Below are 24671 nucleotides of genomic sequence, written 5' to 3'. Positions count from 1 at the left end.
CAAAGCCTATGTGTCACTCATAGGCTTCTGAAGCCTGGGATGAGCCCTTCAGAAAAGACAATATTAATAAACGGACTAAAAAGAGCTGCTTTGGTCAGTTAATATTCAACTGCATTTATGGCTGAGTGATAAAGACCAGCAGGAATGTAGCTGTGTAGGTAAATATGTGGACAGGGTAGGCCAATCAAATTAACCTCTCAGGATCTCTTTTTCTTGCATTATTGGGGTTTTTTTTGCTATAATTCTATAAGCAATGCTTTACTCTAAGAAGTGTCCTAATACTTGGGTATTTCAGAATGTGGTGGGGATCTTACTGCCCCTGTTGGAACATTTACTTCACCCAACTATCCCAACCTATACCCACATAACCGAGTGTGTGAATGGAGGATCACAGTGGAAGAAGGACGACGTGTGACTCTAACCTTTAATGATATGAAAACTGAAGACCACTGGAGCTGCTCATCAGATTATGTGGCTGTGAGTATTGGGTGTAAAGGCAGAAATTGGTCTTCCTAATCCCTTTATGGAGTACTAGTGGATGTAATAAAGCTGAAATGTCACTTCTAGGTCTATATATGGTTTAAAGACAAATCATAATTTAATCTAGGGAAAACAGATAAATGGGAGAAAGTTACCTCTGTAGACCATATAAACTCATCTGCTTGTTTTAGAGTGTGGAATTTTTGAAATTGTGGCCAAGGCAGAGTGGAAGACTTGGAAAAATAATTGGAATTATCTCTTTATCGATTATGGAAAAAGGTTCTGGGGTTTTTGAAAGCTTTCAAGGTCTCTTTTCTGTGGACACAAAGTCCATCAGTCAGTTCCAGGTCTCTTTTGACTTTGGAGGTTGCTACTGCTGTTGTTACTTACTGCTGTCAATTAAAAAAGAAAGAAAAAAGAGAGAGAGAGAAAAAGCCAAGGATTGCAATAAATGACTACTACTGGCTGGGACCTTGTATATTCTGAAAGAAAGATAGGGAGATCTCAGAAAACTCTACCTCTTTATCACCCTCCATCTTCAAAGGGATAAACATTGGTTATTTTATCATGCTTATTTTAGATTTTTGGTTATTTAGTGAAAAAAAAAAATTATCAAACCTGGCATCTAGACCTTAACCTGATCAGATGTACAAATGCCTGAAAAATGTGATTCCTCCATAAAATTGCAGAAATGAGAGATAGATTTAGTTTCCCATTTGTTCAGATTAGCAGTGCAAGCACAGGAATTAACTGTAGGATGATCAGAAGCCAGCCCATGCACAAGCACGGGGAGGGGTAAAGTAGCTATCCCTTGGGATTTGTAGATGATGTTTCCCTTGTTTTCCTTCACAGATGCTTTAGGCAAAGCATTGGGAGCTGGCTTTTTATAAATTAATGATCTCTTAAAGGAAGATTTTTCCTGCTAGCTTTTATGCATTCAACACTCTAACAAATTCCAATTCTCAGTGGGAAACATCATTTCAGCCTTGCTTGCACTGCTGAGGCAGTCGTAGAAAGAAGGAAATTAACTCCTAGCCTAAGGACTGTATGAAAGAAACTGAGAAAAATACCTCTGGATCATCAAAAAGTGAAATGTTTGAATTAATCAAAAACACCCACCAGCACTCAATATGTTGAAGATTTTGATAAAGCTGATGTTGGCTTTAAGAAGAATACAAAGGCAATGATTTGAAATGAAATAAACATGATCAGTATCTTATTAAGTGATTGAATATATAAATATTGAGCTAAACTGCAGTATTCTTCCCAATAAAACTATTTCAATTTCTCTTTTTAAAAAGGAAAGAGACAGAGAGAATATGTTTGTGTTTCATCAAAATGAGCAAGTTATTTTTAATGTTTTGCTTCAGGGCCTCCTCCACTCAAGGCAATGCAAGTTTGTGCCAAGGTTTGGAGTAGTTTGAGAACTAATCCGCTGTGAGGGACATCAATGAACCTCATATTAAAGATGTGAAACACTATTAAATGATACAGAAGATGCTCATCAGACTACTATATATTGATCTCATAAGAGTTTACTCTGACCCCACAGGTTTACAATGGCCTTAGACAGAATTCTCCCCGGCTGGCCAAGCTGTGTGGAGAGGTAAATCCAGGCACTGAGGTGAAATCCACTGGAAACACAATGAAAGTCATTTTGGTGACAGACATGTCCCGTGCAACCAGAGGTTTCAGTGTCTCGTATACATCTAGTGAAGATGCAGGTAGTGTATGTTTTTGAATTAAGTGGTTGATCTTTGGTGAGCCGTGCCATAGGTAAAGTACTGGCACATATAACAAAAAATTACCTAAACAGATAACAAATCTCTGATACCTTTTTTCTCTTACATCCCTGGATGGGAATAGATATGGATCAGAGTCCCTGCTCTCCCTACTGTTCTATTGTTTTGTACTTGGTCTTGAGTAAGAGATGGTATGAAGTGGCCTTATTCCATGAAAATTTCAAAAAAGCATAGTGCCATAGACAAATTGAATAATTCAAGTGCTTCCTTATTACTCAGGGGTGTAATTAATTTATTGTAGCTTGTGAAATAGTGCAGCTAACCTACTTTTGCAAGCTCAGCCTCCAGAGAGGAGGCAGCTGCCAGAGCCTTACTACTATATCTTTGAGTCTTTTGAACTTGATTTTCCAACTGCCACCCCAAGCATCCTACTGTAGCGTGAGTGTATTGCTCTTGAGGGTGTGTTTCAGAAAAATTTTCTCTTGAGTCTCAAATTCGTTAATGAGCAGGGCTGAGCAATACTGAACTGAAGCTGTAGTGAGATTTTATTGAAATGTTAAATAATGCTTGTTGTATTGATAGTACTGTTGAAATATTTTATTTGATACTGTACATAATTGTTCTTTGCTTTACACATGTTTTTAAAGACTTGACAATAAATTCCAGGACAATAGGCAAGAATTCTCTTGTACATAGCAGTAAATTATGAAAAATAAGAAGATGGAAAAGGTTTTGATCTAATCAGGACATGTGCTTTCTGACATGAGCATATCTGAATAAACAGGGGCAAGATTTCACTTCATACAGGAATTATTACTATTTTTTAATAAACTTTATTTTGTTTCTGCAGTTTGTGGTGGAATCCTGGTGGGACATGTAGGTGGGAATTTCTCCTCTCCTGGTTATGACGGCATCAAAAATTACACAAATAACCTGAACTGTGAATGGATAATTGAAAACCCCTCCCACTATAATTCATCCATTTATGTGTCTTTCGAGGATTTCCACTTGGAACATCACCAGAACTGCCAGTATGACTACCTAGAGTTACGAATAGGTTTGTATGTTCAGCAGGAGAATGGATAAAGCCTGTCAAGATTCTGGTCGTGCAACTCTGTTTGTGCCAATTCTTGTTCATATATATTTGCAGAGAGTGGCTGTTGTAGAATCTGTACATTTGAGAGTGTTCAGATTATGCCTTCCATGTTGCATCCATGACCAGGAGCGGGATTTCACTACCAGAGCAATTGATGCATGCATTTGATCACCTTTTCTTTCAGGGCAGAAAATAGAAAACTGGATAGGTATGTTAGGAGGATAAATTATTTTGGTGTTTGCACTACCAACCTGACTCTCTCATTACAAGGGAAAACATGAACTTCATCTGTCTTGAAAGATGGAAGTTAGAATGATCAAAACAATTTATTTGGTTCACTGCCCATTCTCTCCCTGGTCCTGCAATGTCTCCAGGGACAGCAGGAATGGAGTAAAGAATGCTTTAATTATTCATACTCTCTGGGCTGCATACCCCATTTTTGTAGTCTATAAGATGATTCTCCAGAAAGGAATCCATATTTCCTGTGCGACTGCATCACAAAATACAGACTGAAGCATTTAAAAGGAAAATAAAAATCACAGGATTAATGCACCAATAATATCTCTGCATATTTGTGCATCTTTAGCTATCTGCAAGAACAGCAACTGGAAATGTCATATGAAAGTCACTCAGCTAATGCCAAGTGTAGTATGAAAGCTGCAGCTATCTCCTTCACTGAGGGCTGTATCTGTGAGTCCCAGAGAGAGCAGGTTCTAATTTACCAGGAAATCAATTCTGAAAGATGTGAAAAGGTTGAGAGTGGGAATCCTTTGCATCCTTATTTGCATTCACTTGAGCAAGAGCTTTTGATTGTGTAGCATTGGTTTGTCCTCTGTAGAGCCAGAGCATGCATAGCTGCATAGCGTAGCAGTTCTCTCCCATGTATGCACTGGAGCTGGGGAATAATAGAAAGAAAACTCAGATAGAGAAATAATAAAATATATCTGCTTTGTTACACATCCCACTACTCACTTCATCATGAACCTCAGGCCTCCAAGCAATACAGTCAAAGGAGAGGGGAGAAAGTGTAGTCTTGTTTTGCTCTACACAGTTTTGTCATCTAAATAGTAATGTTCACTTCAGCCATACTAATGGAACTTCAGTCTCACAACTAGTCTTATGTCAAAAGCAGAATGCCCTAACTCATATGTGTATGCTGACAAGTAACATTTAATGAGTGCTGAGATGCAAATAGTGCAGAATATCACTAGATTCAGGCAGGTATCGTTTAAGACTCTTGACACAGCAGATGTGTAGTTGGGGAAAGCTCCAATTCAACAATAAGTTACCCGAGAGACCCCAAATGAAGCCAAGATGTGCAAAATTCTTTTGTGATACCCATACAATACATGTCATGGTACTCAAAGAAAAAAAAGGAAAAAGTGGAATTAACTGTATGTATTCACTGAGAAATATTTAAGCTAAATAGATAAAATAAATATTTTAAATTTCTTAGGATAAGGGTTTATATTGAGTTATTAAATTATCAGGTGTGTGCATGTAGTCTGTACATGGTAATACAGCTGAGCATACTGCTACAGTGAAATAAACTCTTAACTTTTGGCTTTTGTGGAAACTCTTGGTTTTGTCTTTCAGACCATTCCCTTCAGTTTGAATGATATCTTACAGCACAGTATTTCTGTTTTCGTTTTGTGTTTATCAACAGTCTAGTTCTCTAGCCAGCTGGCCATTCATGAAAGCAATGATAGGTGTCACTTTTCACACCGTAGAGACTGAGTAACCTGCGTCACATCTGTCACACAATCACCTCATAAGAAGTGCACAAAACATATACTTCACATACTCAAAGTAGATATTACTATTTTTTCCTGAAAAAAATAGTAATATCATTTATCATGAGTGCCTTCTGCTTGTACAGCTCAATATCAATATCAATGCATGTTAACAAGGCAGTTTGTAGCCATTCTCTTTGTATTTTACATTAATAGAATTTTATTATATGTCACTTTTTATCCTTGTGCTTCAAGGCATTTCAAATGGTGGCTGCATCACCATATATGACAGAAACATGAAGTCACTCAACCGTGTGACTTAGAATAACTGTGAAAGGGCCTTGAAGAACACCCAAAATTTCTCCCTCTTGCTCTACTGCAAGAACAGTCTGTCATTACATGTGGAGCTACAAGTTGCTTTTTGAATAGAGACTTTTAAGACCAGCAGCCTACTATTGTTAGAGGAGTGAACTTGGGAATGGCATTGCCTGGATGTCATGGGGAATGCTATTACACTTCTTTTCTCTCTCCTGATAATTTATCAGTAATAAACAGAAACTGATACTTTTGCCAATGTGACGGATAAGAGCTTACACCAACATGAGCAAAGTTGCAGTGTCACAGAAGTATAGTGGACTGTGTTGTGCTTCCTTTTAGGTTTCAAGGATTTGAGCAAATGCTGGCAATTTTTGCCATACAGAGAACAATATGTTGATCTCCCTAGGAAAGAGATGCCTACTGTTAATACAGCAGTGACAGCTTGTTCATGGATGATGCACATCCCTATATGGTAGAAAACTCAAAATCCCTGTTGACTTTAATGAGGATGTCATAAAAACAAAGATTCAATAGGTTTCCATGTGTTACAGTCCCTGGGTCATCTCTTCCCGGTGTTCTGCCCCCCAAAAATCTGTAGTTTTGAGGCAGAACAATGAGGGTTCTGATGAGACATACAAAATGAAAGTGTTCAGGGTGGCAGGAAGGGGAGAGAAGGAGCCCAGGGTATTAAAAGGATCATAAATATAGTTTTGGAGAGAACTTCCTTGTTGCCAAGATTTAGATCCCAGCAATGAACTGCAGCACTCTCCTTATGTCCATAACAAAAAATCAGTTACTAAGTGTGATTATGTACTTTTCTCTGTTTTCTAGTTAAAACACAAGGAAAGGTATGTTTGCCCTATTCCTTTATGCTATTGTAGCTCTTCTAGGACTCAAAAATTGTTGTGTTTTTTTTTTTCTTTCTTTACTTAGGGGATGCTGATGGAGAGCTAATAGCCAGACTTTGTGGTCAGGCTGCACCATCTGTACCACTAGTCATAGCTGCCCCACAGGTCTGGGTACACTTTTTAAGTGATGAAAACACAGAAGATAAAGGATTCTTGGCCCATTACACATATGAAGGTAAATGACTTGCTAGACTGCTGCCTTTGCCAACTGAGGCACTTCTGGGGAATGTTGCCATTCATTTGGTGATACTGAGAATATACGTGATGGGATCAGCTCTTAAAGAGGCCCTCAAAGTTACACAGTCCCTGCCACTATTTATATCCTTCTAAAGCAAGCACGTGCTAGCAGCTGAATTTTCAGATTTATTTTCTGCCTCACTGTTCCCATTCCCCAAACTGCATTTGAGGTTTTGCAATGCTATGCAACACTCATAACAGCTGGTTGCTCTTGGGAATAGGGATGTAACAGGTAGCACCAGCCAAGTTTGACTTACTTCAAATAGGTCTCCAGAGTGCTAGCAGAGCTGAAATGCATTCTGCTGCTTGAACCTTAGCACTAATTTTGAAATCCACTTAAAGCCATATCAGTGCAAATTACACCACTTTGCCATTTATGTGCCAACACAACTAGTCTTCCTGTCGCAGCTGAATTTAGCCTTGGGGCTTCTCTAGACACATCAACAACTTTTTACTTGATTGTGTTGGTCCAAGAATGGCACTGATTTTCTTAAGTGTCTGAGATAAGTAAATGGAAGATAAGGTGGAAGAGGCAGCTCTAAGTGTCAGTTGGCTAAGGTTTTGCAGAGCTATATTAAGTGTCAGAAAAAATGCAAAGTTTCAAGGTCATTGCATCTGTTTACTCACTATTCAATGATAAACATTTTAAAACATGGATTTTCCCAAAGAAATTGTTCATCCTTACCTGTATCAGTCTAACTGAAATACGTTTTAGTACTATTATAAGCTGAATAATCTTCCATTTGTTTGATTATAGTTTTCCGTTCCTAAAATGTATTGAATTTTTTTTTTTCTTCAGCCTGTGGTGGTATACAGTCAGGCGAAAGTGGAGTTATCTCAAGCCCTAACTACCCAGAGCCTTACAGCAGTCTGACTCACTGCTCCTGGTTGTTGGAAGCCCCTGAAGGTGAAACTATCACTGTGAGTAACGTAATGTCATGATTATGTGCACAGCTGACAGTGTGAGAAGAATCTTCTGAGTCTTGAGGAACAGGTTTGAGACAAATTGGAAAATCAGAAATGTGGAGAAATGAAATATGTCCCCATCAACCTTAACTAAGAGGGGGAATGAAGATAACCAAACTAGACTGTGCTTTTTGAAAATCAGAAGGATCCTGGTATAACTTGACCTCAAAACATAGCACTGACTTCTCCTTTAAACAGTGACTTCGTTAAAAAAACTAGTTAGAAAACCTAAAATAACTCATTTTATTAGATATGCATGGATATTCTCAATATCATGAGAATGAATATGAGACTGAAGGTATTTATTCTCCTCAGAGAAGTTACAAGCCACTAGAAAGTTACTTTTGTGTCTTAATGGTCTGGAAGATACTATGATTTCTGGTACAAATAACATCTATGAGATGCTGCTCTTATTTCCCATTAACTATTAACAGGTGCCCGAGGTACTACTTTCTTGAGTCAAACTCCTGAGAGACCAATTTAAGCACCTTTATAACCAAGCAGTGTGAAACTTAACTCACTGAATTATTTGACTGATTCTTTCAAGAACAGGTCTAATCATTGATATTTATGGTCCAGGTCAGAAAAGTATCTGAAAAGCACTTTTGTTAAAAAGCATTGCAGATTTTCATATGTAATGTCTTTCATTAATTTCCCTATCATGTTTTCCTTGTTTACAACTAAAAAGGTATTTCTTAGAAATGCAAACCAGTAGTCCTAATTATTCTGCTGCATGATATTCTGACCACTGCCTAGGTACTTACTTCAGGGAATACAGGATTATTTTAAGAGAACACAAAGTGTCTATTTAATCCACAAGCTTGTTTAAAGTAGAACTAATCTTTAGCAGATGGAAGCAGATTTTTGTTTTGAAAGGACTGAGTGGCGGCCCCCTCAATGAAGGCAGACTAAATTTTGCAATATAAGATGCCAGTTTCAGTTGCTGGTCTGAATTTAAACCATTAGAGCTAAATTTGTATTTAGTCTTTGACTGAGGCAGAGTTCTTTTGGAAATGAATACACACAAAATGTACAGGGGGAAATATATCGACAAATGCAGGAGTCTACTGCATCAGCAATCTAAATCTTTGAACTGGAAATCCCACCTGTGTGCATATCAGTGCAAGGACAAATGGAATCAATGTGGGAGGAAGACAGGGTCAGAAGCTGCCTGCCCCGCCTAATCTGTTTATGTGATGCTTCCAGGCCCACAGGAATGAACCATGGAACTGTTTCTGTTTTAATGGAAACTAACATTATTTTTAGCAACTGTTAGTACATTGATTCAGAATAATAGGAAGAAAAAAAAATCCAGAGCCTTCTGCTTACATAACTACTTGTATTTCATGACCAGAAGCCTTGAGTTCAACACCCACACATATTCAAGACTAAGCACATACTTAGCTTCGAAGTATGGTTAAGTCCCAGTAATGCCAGGTTTGAACCTATGCATTCCTTTTCCATTTCTATCTTCAAGCTAAGTAGCTGCTGTTACTTATAGTGGTAAGATTCCAAGCAATACTTACAGGAAAGCATCATGAAGCATGGGTTGGATTTCTAAGCATACCCAGAAATCATTGTACCAGGATGGCTACAGGATCTGGTTGGAATTGCTCTAAACCCTCCCTGGAGTGACTGGTTTTAGCACCTGAATGTCACTTTTGTGTGTTGCAGCTTACTTTTACAGCCTTCCACATTGAAAATCATTCACTTTGTAAGTGGGATTCTGTTACTATCCTGAATGGTGGATCTCCAGGGTCTCCTGTCATAGGGAAGTATTGTGGAAACACATCCCCTGGGACAATTCGATCTGGTTCCAGCAAACTACTTGTCATCTTTAACTCTGATCACTCAATTCAAGGAGGTGGCTTCTATGCAACATGGACATCAGAATCTTTAGGTAAGTTTGCATTAACTAACAAAAGAAATACGTGGAAACATCTTCAGCATCCCTGAAAGAAGGCAACATTAAAAAAATCAAGTATTAAACCATTGCTGTCTGATCTCACAGAAGGAAATAAAACTTAGTCTGATTTTGTACTTTTTAAGTCTCATACTGGCAGCTTCTTGATGGCTGTAAATTGATACCATGTCCATTAGCCTCCCGGCAGTGGTATCTATTGTCAGTGACTATGAGACATTTCATTTTATGAATAACAATTGTTCCACAGTTTGATTTGGTTTAAACACTTAAAACTAGGAAGAGGTCAGTTTCAAAACAGAGAGGCAGACAGAACTTCTCAAAGAGCACGTCTCAAGAGCCTAAACCTCTTCCACTGCAGTGGAGATGTTGGTACCCTTTTGAAGGTGATATACATGCAGGATTGAATGGTACATTTTTCAAAGCTACCATCCTTCTGTTGAGATTATCAGATCTCTCGATTTTAAAAAAAGGTAGCTCACTATTTGCACAGTGTACCTCAAGAAGTCAATAGAGGACTGAAGGCAAGTGTAGATGTGGCAGATAGTGACAGGACAGAAATCACTGTGCCTTCCTACCTCAGAACAGAGCTGGCCAAGTGCTCCCTACTGTCACCTACAGCTGCAAACCTTCTGGCTGATGCTGATCACCTTTCTGTCCATTAATAATGTAGCAGTGTCTTTTAGTAGTAGTGACGGAGTGTCTTTTTAAACATATCAATAGTCTGCACTTGCATGAATATACACTGTCACTTAAGCAGGATTTTTTGACTGTTCTCACTGAGATTTCATGTGCGAGGAAAACCACTCTTCAATGATGTAGTAGACATTAGCCTACATGTGCAATATGTATAGGTAGTATTCACTTTGTGAGAGGGTTTGGGGTTTTTTTATGTACCCGATTTCCTTTCTTTAGCTTTTTTCTCATTTGTTCACGAGAATCTCTGGTTTTTGGTATGTGTGACCAAAATCTGGCTTTGCATCCTTCTAAACACAAATGCCATTACTAACACAGAAGAATGAAAAATAAAATCTTCCTTTTAAAACTATATTTTTATTTAATTAAGAGGAAGAAAAGGAATGTTATAAACCTTTTTTTGCTCTTTATTCATCCTTTTACTACATCGTCTTTGAAATAATAAGGGTTGCTTGTGCTGTAGGCATAGCCCTAGTAAATTATTCTTGGCATGGTATTTGCAAATGTGTTTCAAATTAGCTAAACGTACTATGTATAAAAACATGAGCTGCCACAGAGCCATGACCAGTTATTCTCCTTTATAAATGAATCTGTTAGCAATTTTTAAAGTCATGTTTTCCAACCCTCTCCATAACCCCACTGAGATCCACAGGGCTGACTGGACTGGAGAAGTCACCATTTTACCCTGGGTAAACGGATGTAGCTTGAGGAGATTCATATGTAGAACTGCAATATTTTCATGTTGCAGAGTGAGAAGAAAAAAATCATTCATTAGTAGATTGGGGTTTTTCCCTAGAGTGCTCTTCTGAATGGCTGTCTGTCATGATGTGCATGCTGTGGGGTGTGAGAAGGAACCTGCACAGTCTCAGGAGAAGCTCCTCATTAATGTGTTCCTGGTCCTTACAGTCTTTCAAAGCAATACTCACTTCAATTTGCCAGGAGTGTATAGATGGACCAAAGCAAAAGTGTATGAACTGGCAAGGAGAACGAGCTTGTGAAGAAAATAAAGTGAAGTACAAAGAGAGACCTTCCCTAGAGTGTAACTACCTCCCTACTGCAGGGGTGGGAGAAAGAAAATTACTTAAAAGAGGGGTAAATGAAGTTACAATGGGTATCAGGACTTTCCTCTCTCACTCTTGCAGGCACAGAAGGAAACAACCATTCAAAGCTGACACCAACCAAAAATATTTGAACATTTCTCCTACCTGTTGCTGGTTTTTTGCAGGCTGTGGTGGAATCATTCATTCTGATAATGGTGTGATCAAATCCCCTCATTGGCCTCAAAACTTTCCCATGAACACCAGATGTACATGGACCATCATTGCACATGAAAGCAAACACTTGGAGATGACCTTCCATAGTAACTTCCATATTCCAGATAGCGATGGAAGCTGCCAGAGCAGTTACGTGAAGGTAATAATTGTTAGGGTTAGATCAGCAGAGCAGTGCTTTAAAAAGTCATGATTCCAGAATCCTGTTTTGCATTTGTCATGGTTATAACTGTCAAGGCACAAAATTCATGAAATATGAACTGAAGTCCTTGTACTAATACAGTCCATTTCCTGTGTTTTGTGAACTGGCTTGTATATAGTTTGAATTTTCATCTGTTCTTGAGGTACTGTCACCCTCCTTGCTGCCCCAAAAATTAAAAATATGAAGAAAAAAAAAGCATATATGATTTCAGAATGAGGAAATAGTGAGAAAATACAGTGTAAACAAAAGATTACTCCAGTGAGTAAAAAAAAAAGAAGGAATGCAAGACTGTAATTCTACCAAACTTCTTTATAAGTGTTTAACCTGTCCAAGTTGCACTAATCCTTCTTTTTTTAATCTCCAAAACCAAAGATAGTATTCTTAGCTTTCATATGTTGTCAAGAGCCTCTTGTTTTCAAAGCAATAGAATGAAGTGGACATGCCTTGAATTTTTCAGTGTCATTTTTTTTCTCAGGCATTTGGCATATGTTCAGTGGTTTTGTCCTCATTTTCTCCACAAAAGTGGAGAACTTTATTTCAACTCCCACTTGAAATAAAGGGCAAACATAATTTGACAACATGTAGGAAGACTTGAGCAGCTGGATCAGGATGGTCTGATCCATACCTACTAACTCACAAACCACAGTTGCACTCATTTTTTAAGGCTGTGAAAGAAAGCCCTACAGCTAATAGATTTGTCTTTTCAAAGACAGTGATTAATTGATGTAATATGTTAAAATAAATTTCACTAATATGGAAGTCTTAATGTCAACCAGTAAAGGTGTTTAGTTTAAAATTCCTGAACTGCCCTGAATGGCATAAGCAGAACTATGTCAACTGGAGATTTCCTCCATAGAGAAAAATCTGAAAGTTTTGATGTCCGTTTCCATTTCTAAATGTCTGCATCTGGAGGTGTCTGCATATGAGATGCATGAAGGTGTCTGCATATGAAAAACTGTGGAACAGATGTAAGTTTCTTCCATTTAATCCAAATTGAGCAGCCACAAAAGAGTAATCCAAAATCAATAGTGACTTTGCAAGACCTTGGCCAGGCTATAGACTATTAAAATTAATCCTTTGAGCATTCATTGCCTCAAACACCTGGTCACACGAATGAGGTGATTCATATGCCTACACTTACAGACTAACCCTTGGCTAACCCTTTCCTTTCTAGGATGGTTGCTTAGAGCTTCATGTGGTTGTTCTGGTTCCTCTCAATTTCTTTAAAACATTATTTTAAATATCAAATACAATTTAGTTTTAATATATTTTTGGTATAAACTACCAATAAAGAAACTATGCAAACATATCAACAAAAATAACTTTATTATTAAAGTAAATAATTTGTATTTAAGCAGACTTTTTAAATCCTTGTCAATAAACATCTTGATTCAGAAAATTTTTTAGATGGTTAGAAACATCAAACATTTATACCTATGTTTCATTTTATATTTGTCTTGAAATTCAGTGCTTAAACTGTGAGCTTAAACTGTGCATATTTAAGTAAATACCTTAAGAGGCTTTCACTTACCTACCTAAACCTGCATGTGCTTCTTGAATTCAGGGCTTGGTTGAACTTAAACTGGCTGTTGGTACAGTTGAAGTAATACTTTAAAAAAATTGTAGTTTTTTCTTCATTATATTTTTGTGAATTTTATTATTTTCTTAACTATGTGATTTGATACTTGTCATTGAACAAGTCAATGCAAAATAAAAAAAATGGGAATCTTTTTTTATTACCAAGACTAGATATTAGGAATCCAGATCTCCCAGCTCAATGCCTGTATATTATTCTAGCATTACAGTTTTTTGTTTTATTTACTCATGAATAACATAAGGATTGCATGTAATAATTCCTTGTATACATAGTTATGCATATTTATAGGGTGTATGGAGATAAGTAAACAGAGACAAAATGAAAGTAGGTAATGATTGTACATAACATATTTTTCTCTTGTCCCCTGGACCTGATCTATGTTTGCTCTGCTGTCATCAGGGATTCAAGCAAATGACCTCCAGATGCCCTTCAGAAGTCCCTGGCAACCAAAGTTAATCACTGTGATTTACTCCCCTGAGTGCAGGGATTAGCTCCAATTTAGATCTCTTCGATTCAGTGTGAGATGAATCTTAACCTAAGTCTATGGAAAGAAAAATTGCATATGTAATTTCTGGTGGGTTTCCATAACCTACTTGGGCTTTGAAAGCACTAAACAATTTCCAATCTGGCCTTGTCAGGTGTGGAGAGGAAAGGATGAAGAAGAAACAGCTTTGTTAGCCACAGGATGTGGAAGGTCAGCTCCTGATCCTGTTGTTGCTCCAAACAACGTGATAACTACAGTATTTCAGTCTCAGGATACTCCTGCACCAGGTTTCTCTGCATCTTTCATAAGCAGTAAGTAATATTAAAGCCAGATGGGTGCTCTATTAGTCTTTTTGGGATTAGTTTGATCTCTGTGTAGCAGTTCAGATCCCGGTCCAACAAGGTATTCAAGCCTCTGCCCAGATTTGGAAACCAAGAGTTTCCATACTGAATGCAATGGAGCTCCAGTGTTGCTCTTGCCAAAAGTCCTCCATGAAACTCTAACTTTACAGTTATTCTTAGCCACCTTTGTCTTTTCACTGTGCCCAGAGGAAAAGAATGGACTTTAAATTTAAAAAATTTATTTCTCTGTAGTTAAACTACATGGAAACTAAAGCTGTAATCTTAAAAAGGATCTGCTCTTCCGTCAGAATTTTTATCTCTCTTCTTCTTTTCAAGGCACATGCTGAAACTGTGGCAATTTCTCCTGTGTACGGTGTAGCTCATGCCCTTCACATAAATTCCTCACTACTTGCTCTGGCCTTTGCTTTGTTTTGTTGTAATTACGTTTCATGTAGCTCAAGTGGCATTTCTTGGGTTGGCCTGTCCATTTCTTTAAGCATGGCATGTGCTTTGTGACAGTCAAACCCACCAAAAGTGGAGGAGGTAGTTCTCAGCTGCCATAGGTTGTTTGGGGTTTTTTTTTGTAGGATGCTGCCAAAGGAAACCACTTTTCCTTCACAGGATTCAGATTAAAACAGTGAGAAATCAAGTGCTTAGATGAAGACAATACTGAAGTATTCAGAATTCTGGACTGAAACTGCTTTTGTTTTTATAATGTTTGCACTAATGTTGTCAGTAACAGCTAACAACCTCTTAGTGGAGACAGTCACAGGCTTCATGTGCCTGTTCCTAATCTTCTACCAGCATTTCACTGTGCACTGCATTCTTTTAAAGCTTTGACTTAAAAGAAAAAAAGGCCACGCGAGTCATTAGGAACAGAAGGAGCTCCGTGAAAATGAACAGTTCTGTGTGCCTGAAAAATTCTGGGTGGCAAACCTTTCCTGCCTCTGCATATAGCAAAGCAACCCAGAGATGGCCCTAGAGCAGACTGCATCCTCCTGGATGTCAGTCGCATTTTCAAATGAGATGGAACTGCTGCTGTGTCCCAATAACCCTCCTTCCAATTCAGGTACCTTTGTATGCACTAAGGGATTTTGAAATATGCAGGCTCTATGCCCATAAGAACAGCACTGTCCTTCTGGTCAGTGGGCTGAGTACCCATGGTCTGGTCTTATCTAAGAGTGTGACACTCTAGTGTGACACGGGGCCTTGCCCCATGTTTGTCAAAAACTGCTCTGTATAAGACCTGCTTTTACCATTGTGATATATATTACTCTCCCTGGGTTTTTACCAGCCTCCTAAGGAGAGATGAGGTCCTTGTGTACGTTATTTCTTTTCTTACTGTAAAATCAGGATGATGTTACCATCTGGATTATAACTGTGCCTTATTTATTTGTTTGCAGGATGTGGAGTAAATTTTACCAGCCCTGAAGGCCGTATTGTCTCTCCTAACTACCCCCGTCAGTATGATAACAACCTGAACTGCAACTATATCATAGATCAGGGACCACAGTCTGTGGTGATCCTAGAATTTGAGACTTTTCACTTGGAAGGTAACTTGTTCTTCATAATTTCAGTATGTATTATGAAGTGTATCTTCTTATTTGAAAACACAGAAGTCTTTTATTGTGGAAAATCATAGATGGTTTGATTTGCTAGTCCATTCTGAAAATCTTTTACAGACAAACACTTATAGTTTCCAGGGTTCAGGTCACTGAAGGCTTCTAGAAGAGTGAAGATAGATCTCACCTGTTGAATACTTATCAGCAATGAAGGTGGGAATTTGCCACGTTCTTGGAGTATAAGAGTGACTATGGCTAATCCAGCTCTCTGTTCCTGCCTTTTTTTACCATTCAGTCTTACAATCTTTTTGGTTTTAGGCCAGCTGTTTTGCTTTCCAATGCTTCTGTTCCTTAACTGGTAAAACAGATATAAATATACTTGGGTGTTTAACAAGAATGTGAGAACACAGAATTGTGAAACTAGCTGAAAGACTACAGCAATGGAAAATGTATAAAAGTTGTTACCCATGGACAAAAGGCCCTCCTGCAATTATCAAACTTGGCAGCATTTAGCCAAGCAATAACAAGTTTAATGTCCTAATCCCATTGGTTACAGTGGTAAAACATTCTCAATTTTGATAGGATCAAAATTTTATGAGTGGAGATGATAACATAGAGGAATCAATATGTCCAAACTACTTGGGTGACATCATATATTTTGAGGCCATCTGGTTCTCTTGAAATTACCTACACAAAGAGATTTTTGACTAATTTGTTCCTAAGATGGGTTGTGTGGTTTGAATTTTTCTTCAGACCAAACAATAAAGTCAGAAAATAGTCTTCTTTTATTTTGGTTTTTAAGTTTCCAAACTATTTTGAATTCAAAAATATTCTGATTGTGCCAACTTTGACAACTCTATGAGTACATTACTGATGTGTATTCTGTCTGTTCATTCGGTTAATTTGTAAATTGATTCAAGCGTTTATTATCAAGAGGATTAAAGCAAAGAGGTAAGTGATACAGATACAATAACAAACATAGACCTAAACAAATACTAAAAATTTCTTCTTGCAGGGCAATTTGTTCCTTAGGCTACACCAACTAAAAGTCCTGAGTCATGTGAAAGAACTGTGGATATGAGCTTAAGGACATCTGCTTAGCAAATGACACTCTCCAGCAGTTGATTACTAATGTTTTTCACAAAGTCTTAAAATACAACTCTGTAGTAAAGAAAAACTGCCTGTGTTTAAATTGCAAAAAAGATTAAAACCACCTCTTTGCAAGCTATCATTGTAGAAGTGAAAGCTTTTTCAGCAGTTTCACTGAATATATTTAGCACATGTGCCTAAGGGTTTCCAGTGTGAATTCTCTTAGTTCTTTTGCAAGTATAGGACAATGTTCAGCAGCATCTGCTAAAAACATTTCTAACTATTCCATGTGCAAGAAAGCAATGCACCTGCTTAGACTGTTGCTGAGTGTGGCCTTTAAAATTTAAACCATGTTAATACAGATGTTCTGGTTTAGGTTTTAAGGTTTAGCTACATGTCCAATTAACATAATTTACTACCTATTTGACCTCTCAAAATAAATTTACTGGGTTTTTTCCCCGTAGTTTTTTAGTAAAGAAATGAAGTGTCTAAAATAAGGCCTGTAAGGCATACATATGTCATTGACTTTAACTGGTTGAGATATCTTTTCCAGAATATTAGAAGGCATAAGGTAATTGCCTATAGTGCAGTGGCAAACTGCTACAAAATTAATTGATTTCATGGGTTAGTCACAGATCTCCGCTGTAGAGTAGTTACGTTTTCAGTTATCATAAGATGCCTGTTCTGATTGTAAAGAACTACTCCAAATGAGGCAGTTAACTCACAGCCACAATACAGTGTCAGTATCTGGAACTAAATGAACATGACATACATGTACTAAATATTAAATATGTATTAAGCACTAAATATAGCAAGTAACAGAGCAATAGAGAACTGGAGGAAACTGCATTTGTTTATTTTGTGATCAAAATTTAATCTAAATTGTCTGCTTCCTGGTAGGTAGAAAAATTTTTATCTCACTTAGAGCCCCTGAAAATAGACATCTAATTTAGATAATCATCTAGATTTATCTCCTCCTATAATGAAGTGTAAAAGTACTTTAAACTCAGAACCAAATGTGTTATGCAGATGGAGTGAATTGCCTTCTGGAGGCCTCTCTCACTCTCTTTACCCGTTGACTATTACAGGAAGCCATAGGTAATAGCTTACACAAGATACCTGAGATTTAGGAAGGGAAACGTAGGCAAGATTAACCCGATGAATGGAGTTTGGCTTAGTCTCTGTGATTTCCTTGCAGCCTTAAGAATGTCTCTTCCTGTGCCAAACTGAATATAGGCACAGAACTCTCTTGATTTTCCAATTTCATGAAATTGTGTAATTGCCACTTGCTTCTTGTAGTACCACCTGCATTGTTGTGCTTGGTTATTTTATGAAGAACCAAATAGGTGTGGGTTTGTTTTCTCAGCCCTACTTCTGTTACAGTGATAAGTGTCATCTTCCATATGTACTCCCTCCTTGGATCAAAGGTCTATACAAATCAAACATTAGAATTAGTAAAAAACCCCCTTATTTATCTACCTTAATAGACTTATTATCTAAGAAATATTTAACCACATACAGTTTTGCGTACATAAGCTTTATTCAGATTAACATCCCCACAAATGCACCTCTAGGACAGCTATAGGAGTGTATTATTAAAAGGCTGTTATACTCTTCAAGTATAATATCCAATAAAGCCTGAGTCCCAAAGAGTGGAAAAATAGGGGAAAGGGACGTAGGCTTCCTGCAGTATCTGCTTAGAATTCTGTAGTATTTATACATTCTGCCTACAAAACTACTGCTTTGTGTTGATACTGAAAAATGTTTGACCTGAAAAATGTTTTAATAACTTGTTTATTTCTCTTTTTCTTTTTAAACATGCATCCGTAATTTTGCAATCTAGGATAGAGTCACAGCTTTATTTTGGAGTCTGCTCTATCTGCTTTCTCAGTTGTTACTAGGCAATTCAGAAAACAGACAAGTTTTGTAATAGATTATTTTGAAAGAGGATATATATGAGAAAGATTTGTAATTCCTTGCTTTCAAAACAATATCTTGTGCTATGAAGCTGGTTAACACATTGCACAGGGTATATTTCTGCATAATAATTCTTCTACTGTAGTTATTACTAACTGCATTGTCATTTATATCAGCAGCCAGAGTTGTGAAACAAAATCTTACTGTTTTAAGTTTTATAAGCTTTAAACAGAAAGACAGGTTCTACCTCAAAACTAAATGAAACAGAATCTATGGCTATAGACAAGGAGATGGAAAGAGGAAATTGATGTTAGTGATTAGATAGTTAGGGGCCCAAATTTGGTCAAGGTTTTTGTGCAGGCATCATATCAAATAAATTATTTTATGAAGAATAATGAGACTGGACAGAAATTTCTGCTAAATGGAAAGGAGACTACCCAAAGGCATATTTCAAAATGTAATGTAAGGACAACTGAAGCTCTTATCATGTGAACTTTGGAGGCAGGAGTCAATGTATCCATGCTGAATGGTACCAAGAGATGATAAATAGAGTGCTGATAGATAAAAAAGGCCTTGAAAGCAAATGCATGCAGCAATTCAAAGAAACGGGGATATGTTCAAAATGTCAGGCCAAATAAATGATCTCTCCAGAAGTGTTTGGAAGAAATATTGTCAAGGCTAGAGGACTGAATGGTACAGTATCCATGTTGGAAAAATCACTGTTTCTCAGACGAAAGTCATAGCTATGTGGAAGGACAGGCATTTATCTGAAAGATAGTAACTGGAAACTTATGGGGTCATCAGCACAGAGATAGTAGTTGCATCTGTCCTTGCAAATGAGATTATACAGAGCTAATGTGCAGATAAAGAGAGAAAGACCAGAAAGAAGTTATCTCATTGAATCCTCATGGATGAATCAGAAGAGAAGATATAGTAATACCAGAAGGATGAGCAAAAGCTCTTAGGAGACAAGGTTTTATGGAGAAAACCAGTGCTGGTTATGTGAAAAGTGGTTGTCAGCTCAAAGAGGATATGGGTCTTACATCTGGCTAAGAACACATCTCTGGAGACTCATGAAAGCTGTTCCATTGTAGTGTAAGGGACGGAAATTGGTCTAGAAAAGATCTAAGATTACATGATTAGCAAAAATAAGCCACAGTGAAGAATTGCTGATGATGTGCTGAATATGTGTAGAGGCTGAAAGTATGATATGAGGAGAATCTGAGGCTGAGGATTATTTATGGAATAATGCATTTAATATGGTGAGAAATTAAGGAAAGTGTAAACATGAGAATGAGCTACAGGACAGAGATCAAACAATTATCAGTCTTACCAGGGTCCATGAGTCATAACTGATATTGGCCCAAACAATGAGGATTCAAAGCTAGAAATTAAGTATTTTGCTTACAATCCTACATCAACCATCTTATTTTTTCCAGTGCAGCAGTTCAAATCAACTCATGATGAGTATTATGGACATTTGCTTTGCTGAGAAATTTATTTCACTTCATGCCTTTCTCCAAAGTCTTTACAGAAAATTACCTAAGCTGATTTCTTAAATCTTTTCCATTTTGAAATTGCATTCATCTTGATTTCTTTTTTCATTTGCATTTTAAAATTATTATGGTTTTTTTAATTGTATTGCATTATCAAGTATTCTAATAACAGGATAGGACATGGAGAATATTTTTTATTAATTATTTTACTAACAGTGTAATCAGCTATCTAATGTGGCTGGTTTTCAGCTTAGTTACTCTTATTAGAGTCAGAAAAGCACCATGTCATATTTCCATATTGACATAATTGTAAAGCCTGTTGTCTTCACTGAGACAGAAGGAATTTTTAAAATTAAATCTCCAGAGAGGATCTAAAATACACCTGACTGCTGAGATCACTCTGTTGTTCTCATGAAACAGAATTATCACTCCATTCCTATTTGTCATCCTGTTCGATTCGAGTCATCCTGTTTCCTACAATAGAAAGAAGCTTGTTTTGACTGGACAACATGAAGGAATCACTCCACTGAGACACTAGGCTCAGTATCAGTCCTATTAAATTAAGATCATTCCCTATTAAGCCTTTGCAGTTTAAATAACTGCTACATTATTGCTAACAGGTCACTAAACATGATAACTTACTCTCAATAAGCATGTGACATCCCAGCTTCCATTAAGTTTGTAAATGATGAAAAAGGCAAAGAAAACATTAAGTTCTTTTTTAAGCATAACAGCTAATGAAACTCATTTTTCAGTAGGTGTGTGCTGTGTTTTTCACTGACATAATTAATCCAGCTTTCTTGCACAACTCATGTGGCTCTGTTGTTGCTCCCACCATACATCCCTTGGTGCTATCAGCTTGGGTACCACCAACTTCTCCCCATGCTTACAGCTTCCAGCTGGGCAGGGAGGTGGTGCCATGGCTCTGAGCTCCCAGGGTGCTGGTGGCTGGTGTTCAGCAGGTCTCTGCCTGAACTCACAGCCCTTACACTGAAAGCACAACTTGTCCTTCTTTGAGGACGTTCCTCTGGCACTCTAATTCAGCTACTGACCTTCACAAAATTTATATGAACTTACTATTTTTGAGACCTCTTGCCTCAGTTGAATCTGTTTGCAAACAGGTGGCTAGAAAGTCCAGTAGGTAGGGCAGGGAGACAGAGAGAATGGCTCATTCCTCCAGAAAGCTAAGTGCAAATGAGAAATTTGAAACCAATGGGAAAAAAATAATAGAATGCCAAACTCCCTGTTTCTGTGTTTCTTAGTGCTTTTTTTCACTCAGTTTAATATCTGCACTGATTTCCCCCCTCAAACAGATTGCTTTTGAAAATCATTGCAAGATTACATTTACTTTTTTTTTTGTCTTCTGAGTCAAGTTAAAGAACATGGGATTAGGTACTCAAAAGTTTGAGGGAACGTAGGGAGAAAGAAGTGAGCTCTGAAACAGGCTACTGCATGGCCTACTTTTTAATTTTCCAAAAATCTCACTCTTAATGATTTAATAGTCCCTGCACTGAGTGCTGAGTTCTGCATTAGGGGAAAGAAATACCAGGTAGTTAGTTGCCTGTAACAAAAGGTGTGTTGCTTTTATCTGCAGAGGAGATCCGTGCTTTCATTGGGTCCTCCCATCTTCTCACAGAGAGTGTTCATTCAACTATGAACTCCCACAAAATCAAGGGGCCTGGAGCTTTTTCCAGATCATAGGATGTGTTGAATGAGACAAGTCTGATGTCTTATATACAAGGTCTCTTTGCCTTTTTCTGCCCCAGTTTTATTGCATGTTAAAAACTGTCATTTGCTTTCTCAGCAAGCAAATGAGATCCTGAGTTCCCTGAAATGGAAAATAATAGAAAATTTAATTCTTATCCTGTGTGAGGTCTATATACTTGCATCTCAGTAAATTACATGTAAAATATGCTGCTAACACTTGTGCATTATATGTCCATGCAGCCCCAGCACTCCTGAGCAGAGCTTGTCTTTATGATGGAGTGAGCATCTTCAGCGGGATGAGCGTCACCGCACATCCTCTCATCACGCTCTGTGGTAATGAGCTCCCTGCCCCAGTCAGTGTCTTTGGACCTATGCTGCTCAACTTCTACACAGACTCCCACATTGTAGGCTTTGGATTCCAGGCAAGATACAGAACACTTGGTGAGTATACACTGTCCTGTGTTTTCATATGGTAGAAATATTCCAGCTGGATAATGGTTCAGTGTAGGATATGTTCCACCTCATTTTGGGAATACCTCAGATGGATGCAGATAGTTCATTTTCCCTCTCCAGGGGGAACAGCTCTCAGGACGAGGACATGGAACTGTTTGGTGCATGTTAACACACTGGCTTATGTGTTACCTCACACACAATTCTCATTTCAAGGCTCTACATAGGACCAAGTCAGGAACTGAAGCACTTTTCCTTTGCTGTAGAGAAGGAATGCAACCATTTTTGGCAGGTTATTTTGTTTGTTTGTTTTTACATTGTTTAAGGAGAAATGTGACCAGTTAACTTATTTAATTTAAAATATTTTGTCACGTAGAGGAGAATGGTCTTATTCTCAGTTATTCTGAAACTATATTATACCATACAGGAAGCAGAACATGATCTTGAAATAGACACATCTATATGCCTCCATTTGATGACCCTCTTGCAGTGCCAGGTATTAATGTAAATAAAAACTGGGATATAGATATATTTTTAATTTTTGACAATTATTTTTACCAAAAATAATTATTTTTGTCAGTCACGTGAGATCTATTTTAAAGAGCAAATGTGATTTCAAAAAAAATGTTTCCAACTGACTTTAGAATTTACATCTGCAGAAATATCTCAAAAGATTGATTTTATTTTCAAAACCAATTTTAATATTTTATAGATTTAACTGGTAGAGACTACTTTTATGTTTGAAAGCATAATTTTTAACTGTAAAGTGTGAGTTTGTAACTTTGGTATTTCCCTTAATGAATTTCTCATGTTCAAAGCCACAACAAAAAAGCACAAGGCTAAATTCTTTATATGAAATGAATGGCCTGATACAGATAAGACAGAGGGAATGGCACTGAGAAATGACAATGTGCAGTTAGTCATGGAAAAGACCTTCATAACTCACTCAAGTCAGTTGCTGCTATCTGACTTGTGACTTCTGACATTTGAGAAAGATGACTGCAGCCTTATTAGCTTGTTGTTGTATACAAAGCAGCTCCTGGCAATTAACATTCCTCTTCCCTCTAGTTGTATTGTTTGCTGAAAAAAAATTAAAAAGGCTCCCTGCTCCTAGTGTGGAATAATGCTAATTCTTTATCCTCCCAGGTCCTGTCCTTTATCTGCCAGTGCTGTAGGCTGCCAGCCTGAGGAGCCAGGGGCTCTGAATCCAACACCACCCTGTATGGGACTGCCTTTGTTAAGGTGGTGGCCTGGGCAACAGCATCTTCTTTAAAACATGAAAAACTGTGTGGGCTTTGAGCTAATTTATCAACAGGATGCAGGGAAGCTTTTTTTTTTTTTTTTTTTTGCTAAGGTTAAGATTATAAAATAAAGGCTGAAGCTAACAATGGAGATTAGAGTTGGTTTTATAATAGTTTTTGTTCCCTGAAGCACTGAAGCTGGGAACAAACATTAGCCACATCCTGGCCTCATTTGCATCCATGGTGTGAAACTCTGAGAAGCCAAGCAGTGCCTTGAATTTACAGCTGCAAAGTTTAACTAAAGCAAGTATTCCATACTCTAGCTCAGCCACCCCTCACTGCTGGCAAGTCTCAGCACAAGGAGAGGTGGGAAACAGGATTAGCGATACCTGGGGACTTTTCTCTGCCTCTCTGTGCAGAACAAATGCTACAGTAATGCCCCAACCCTGCCAGATGTTGGCAGATGATGAGGTTCTGCATACAGTTATTCCAGAAAAGTCAGAGACAGGGCTGTGTGTCCAATTGTGGCTGCTTAGAGGCTTCCAGGGCCTGGATGAAGGGATATCTTTGCCCACATATCAGCCAGGTTTCTCTTTGCAAGCTAGAATGGGTGAAGAGCTACTCTAGACACACCTCACTCATGCTTCTGCACGGGGTACCCACCCCATCCCAGTGCTCCCTGGTCCTGCTGCAGGACACTTGAAATCAGGCTCAGTCTTTTACTGCACAGACACAGAGCCATTGCCATTTGGTATGGAGTAGTAACAACCTGTTAATTCAATGCTGAGTAGTCTTCCCAGCAGAGCACAACCTGATAGACGTCTTCACATTCTACAGTTCTAGGCATGACACTGAAGACTGCTCCTAATTTATCAAGGGCTTTTCTTCCCTTACAGGTAAACACCTTCAAGAAATATGAGAATTAGGATGAAGCTAGTATTCAGACACTAATCACTTTTTTCTTCTGTTTCCCCTACAGCTTGTGGTGGCATTTTCAGTGGCTCTGTCGGTGTTATCTCCAGTCCGGCCCATTCAGTTCTTGATTATCACCACAACATGAACTGCTCATACTACATCACAGTTGGAAATGGCAAAGTAGTGGCCCTCAAGTATGTAATCAAAATTCAGCTTGTCATTAAGTAACAGGGAAGTCTCTGATTCCCATTAGAGACAGCAATTATTGACAATTTTTTGTCTGTCTTTCCTTTTCCAATGGC

At 37.9% G+C, this 24671-nt stretch overlaps 1 protein-coding gene across 2 annotated transcripts in view; it reads left to right on the top strand.

The window, feature by feature from the left end:
- CUBN (cubilin) overlaps positions 1–24671 on the top strand; it is a 143353-nt gene that overhangs the window by 100607 nt on the left and 18075 nt on the right. For both annotated transcript variants that reach the window (XM_064634368.1, XM_064634362.1), the window contains exons 48-58: positions 296–477; positions 2033–2204; positions 3073–3279; positions 6303–6452; positions 7314–7435; positions 9155–9380; positions 11323–11510; positions 13806–13962; positions 15396–15545; positions 22004–22204; positions 24434–24563. In XM_064634368.1, the coding sequence (XP_064490438.1) occupies positions 296–477; positions 2033–2204; positions 3073–3279; positions 6303–6452; positions 7314–7435; positions 9155–9380; positions 11323–11510; positions 13806–13962; positions 15396–15545; positions 22004–22204; positions 24434–24563 (1885 nt within the window). The remainder of the gene's footprint in view (positions 1–295; positions 478–2032; positions 2205–3072; positions 3280–6302; positions 6453–7313; positions 7436–9154; positions 9381–11322; positions 11511–13805; positions 13963–15395; positions 15546–22003; positions 22205–24433; positions 24564–24671) is intronic.

The sequence above is a fragment of the Pseudopipra pipra genome, chromosome 1 (genome assembly GCF_036250125.1).
Source record: "Pseudopipra pipra isolate bDixPip1 chromosome 1, bDixPip1.hap1, whole genome shotgun sequence".
Taxonomy (NCBI): domain Eukaryota; kingdom Metazoa; phylum Chordata; class Aves; order Passeriformes; family Pipridae; genus Pseudopipra; species Pseudopipra pipra.
This window is presented reverse-complemented; position numbering and strand designations above follow the sequence as displayed.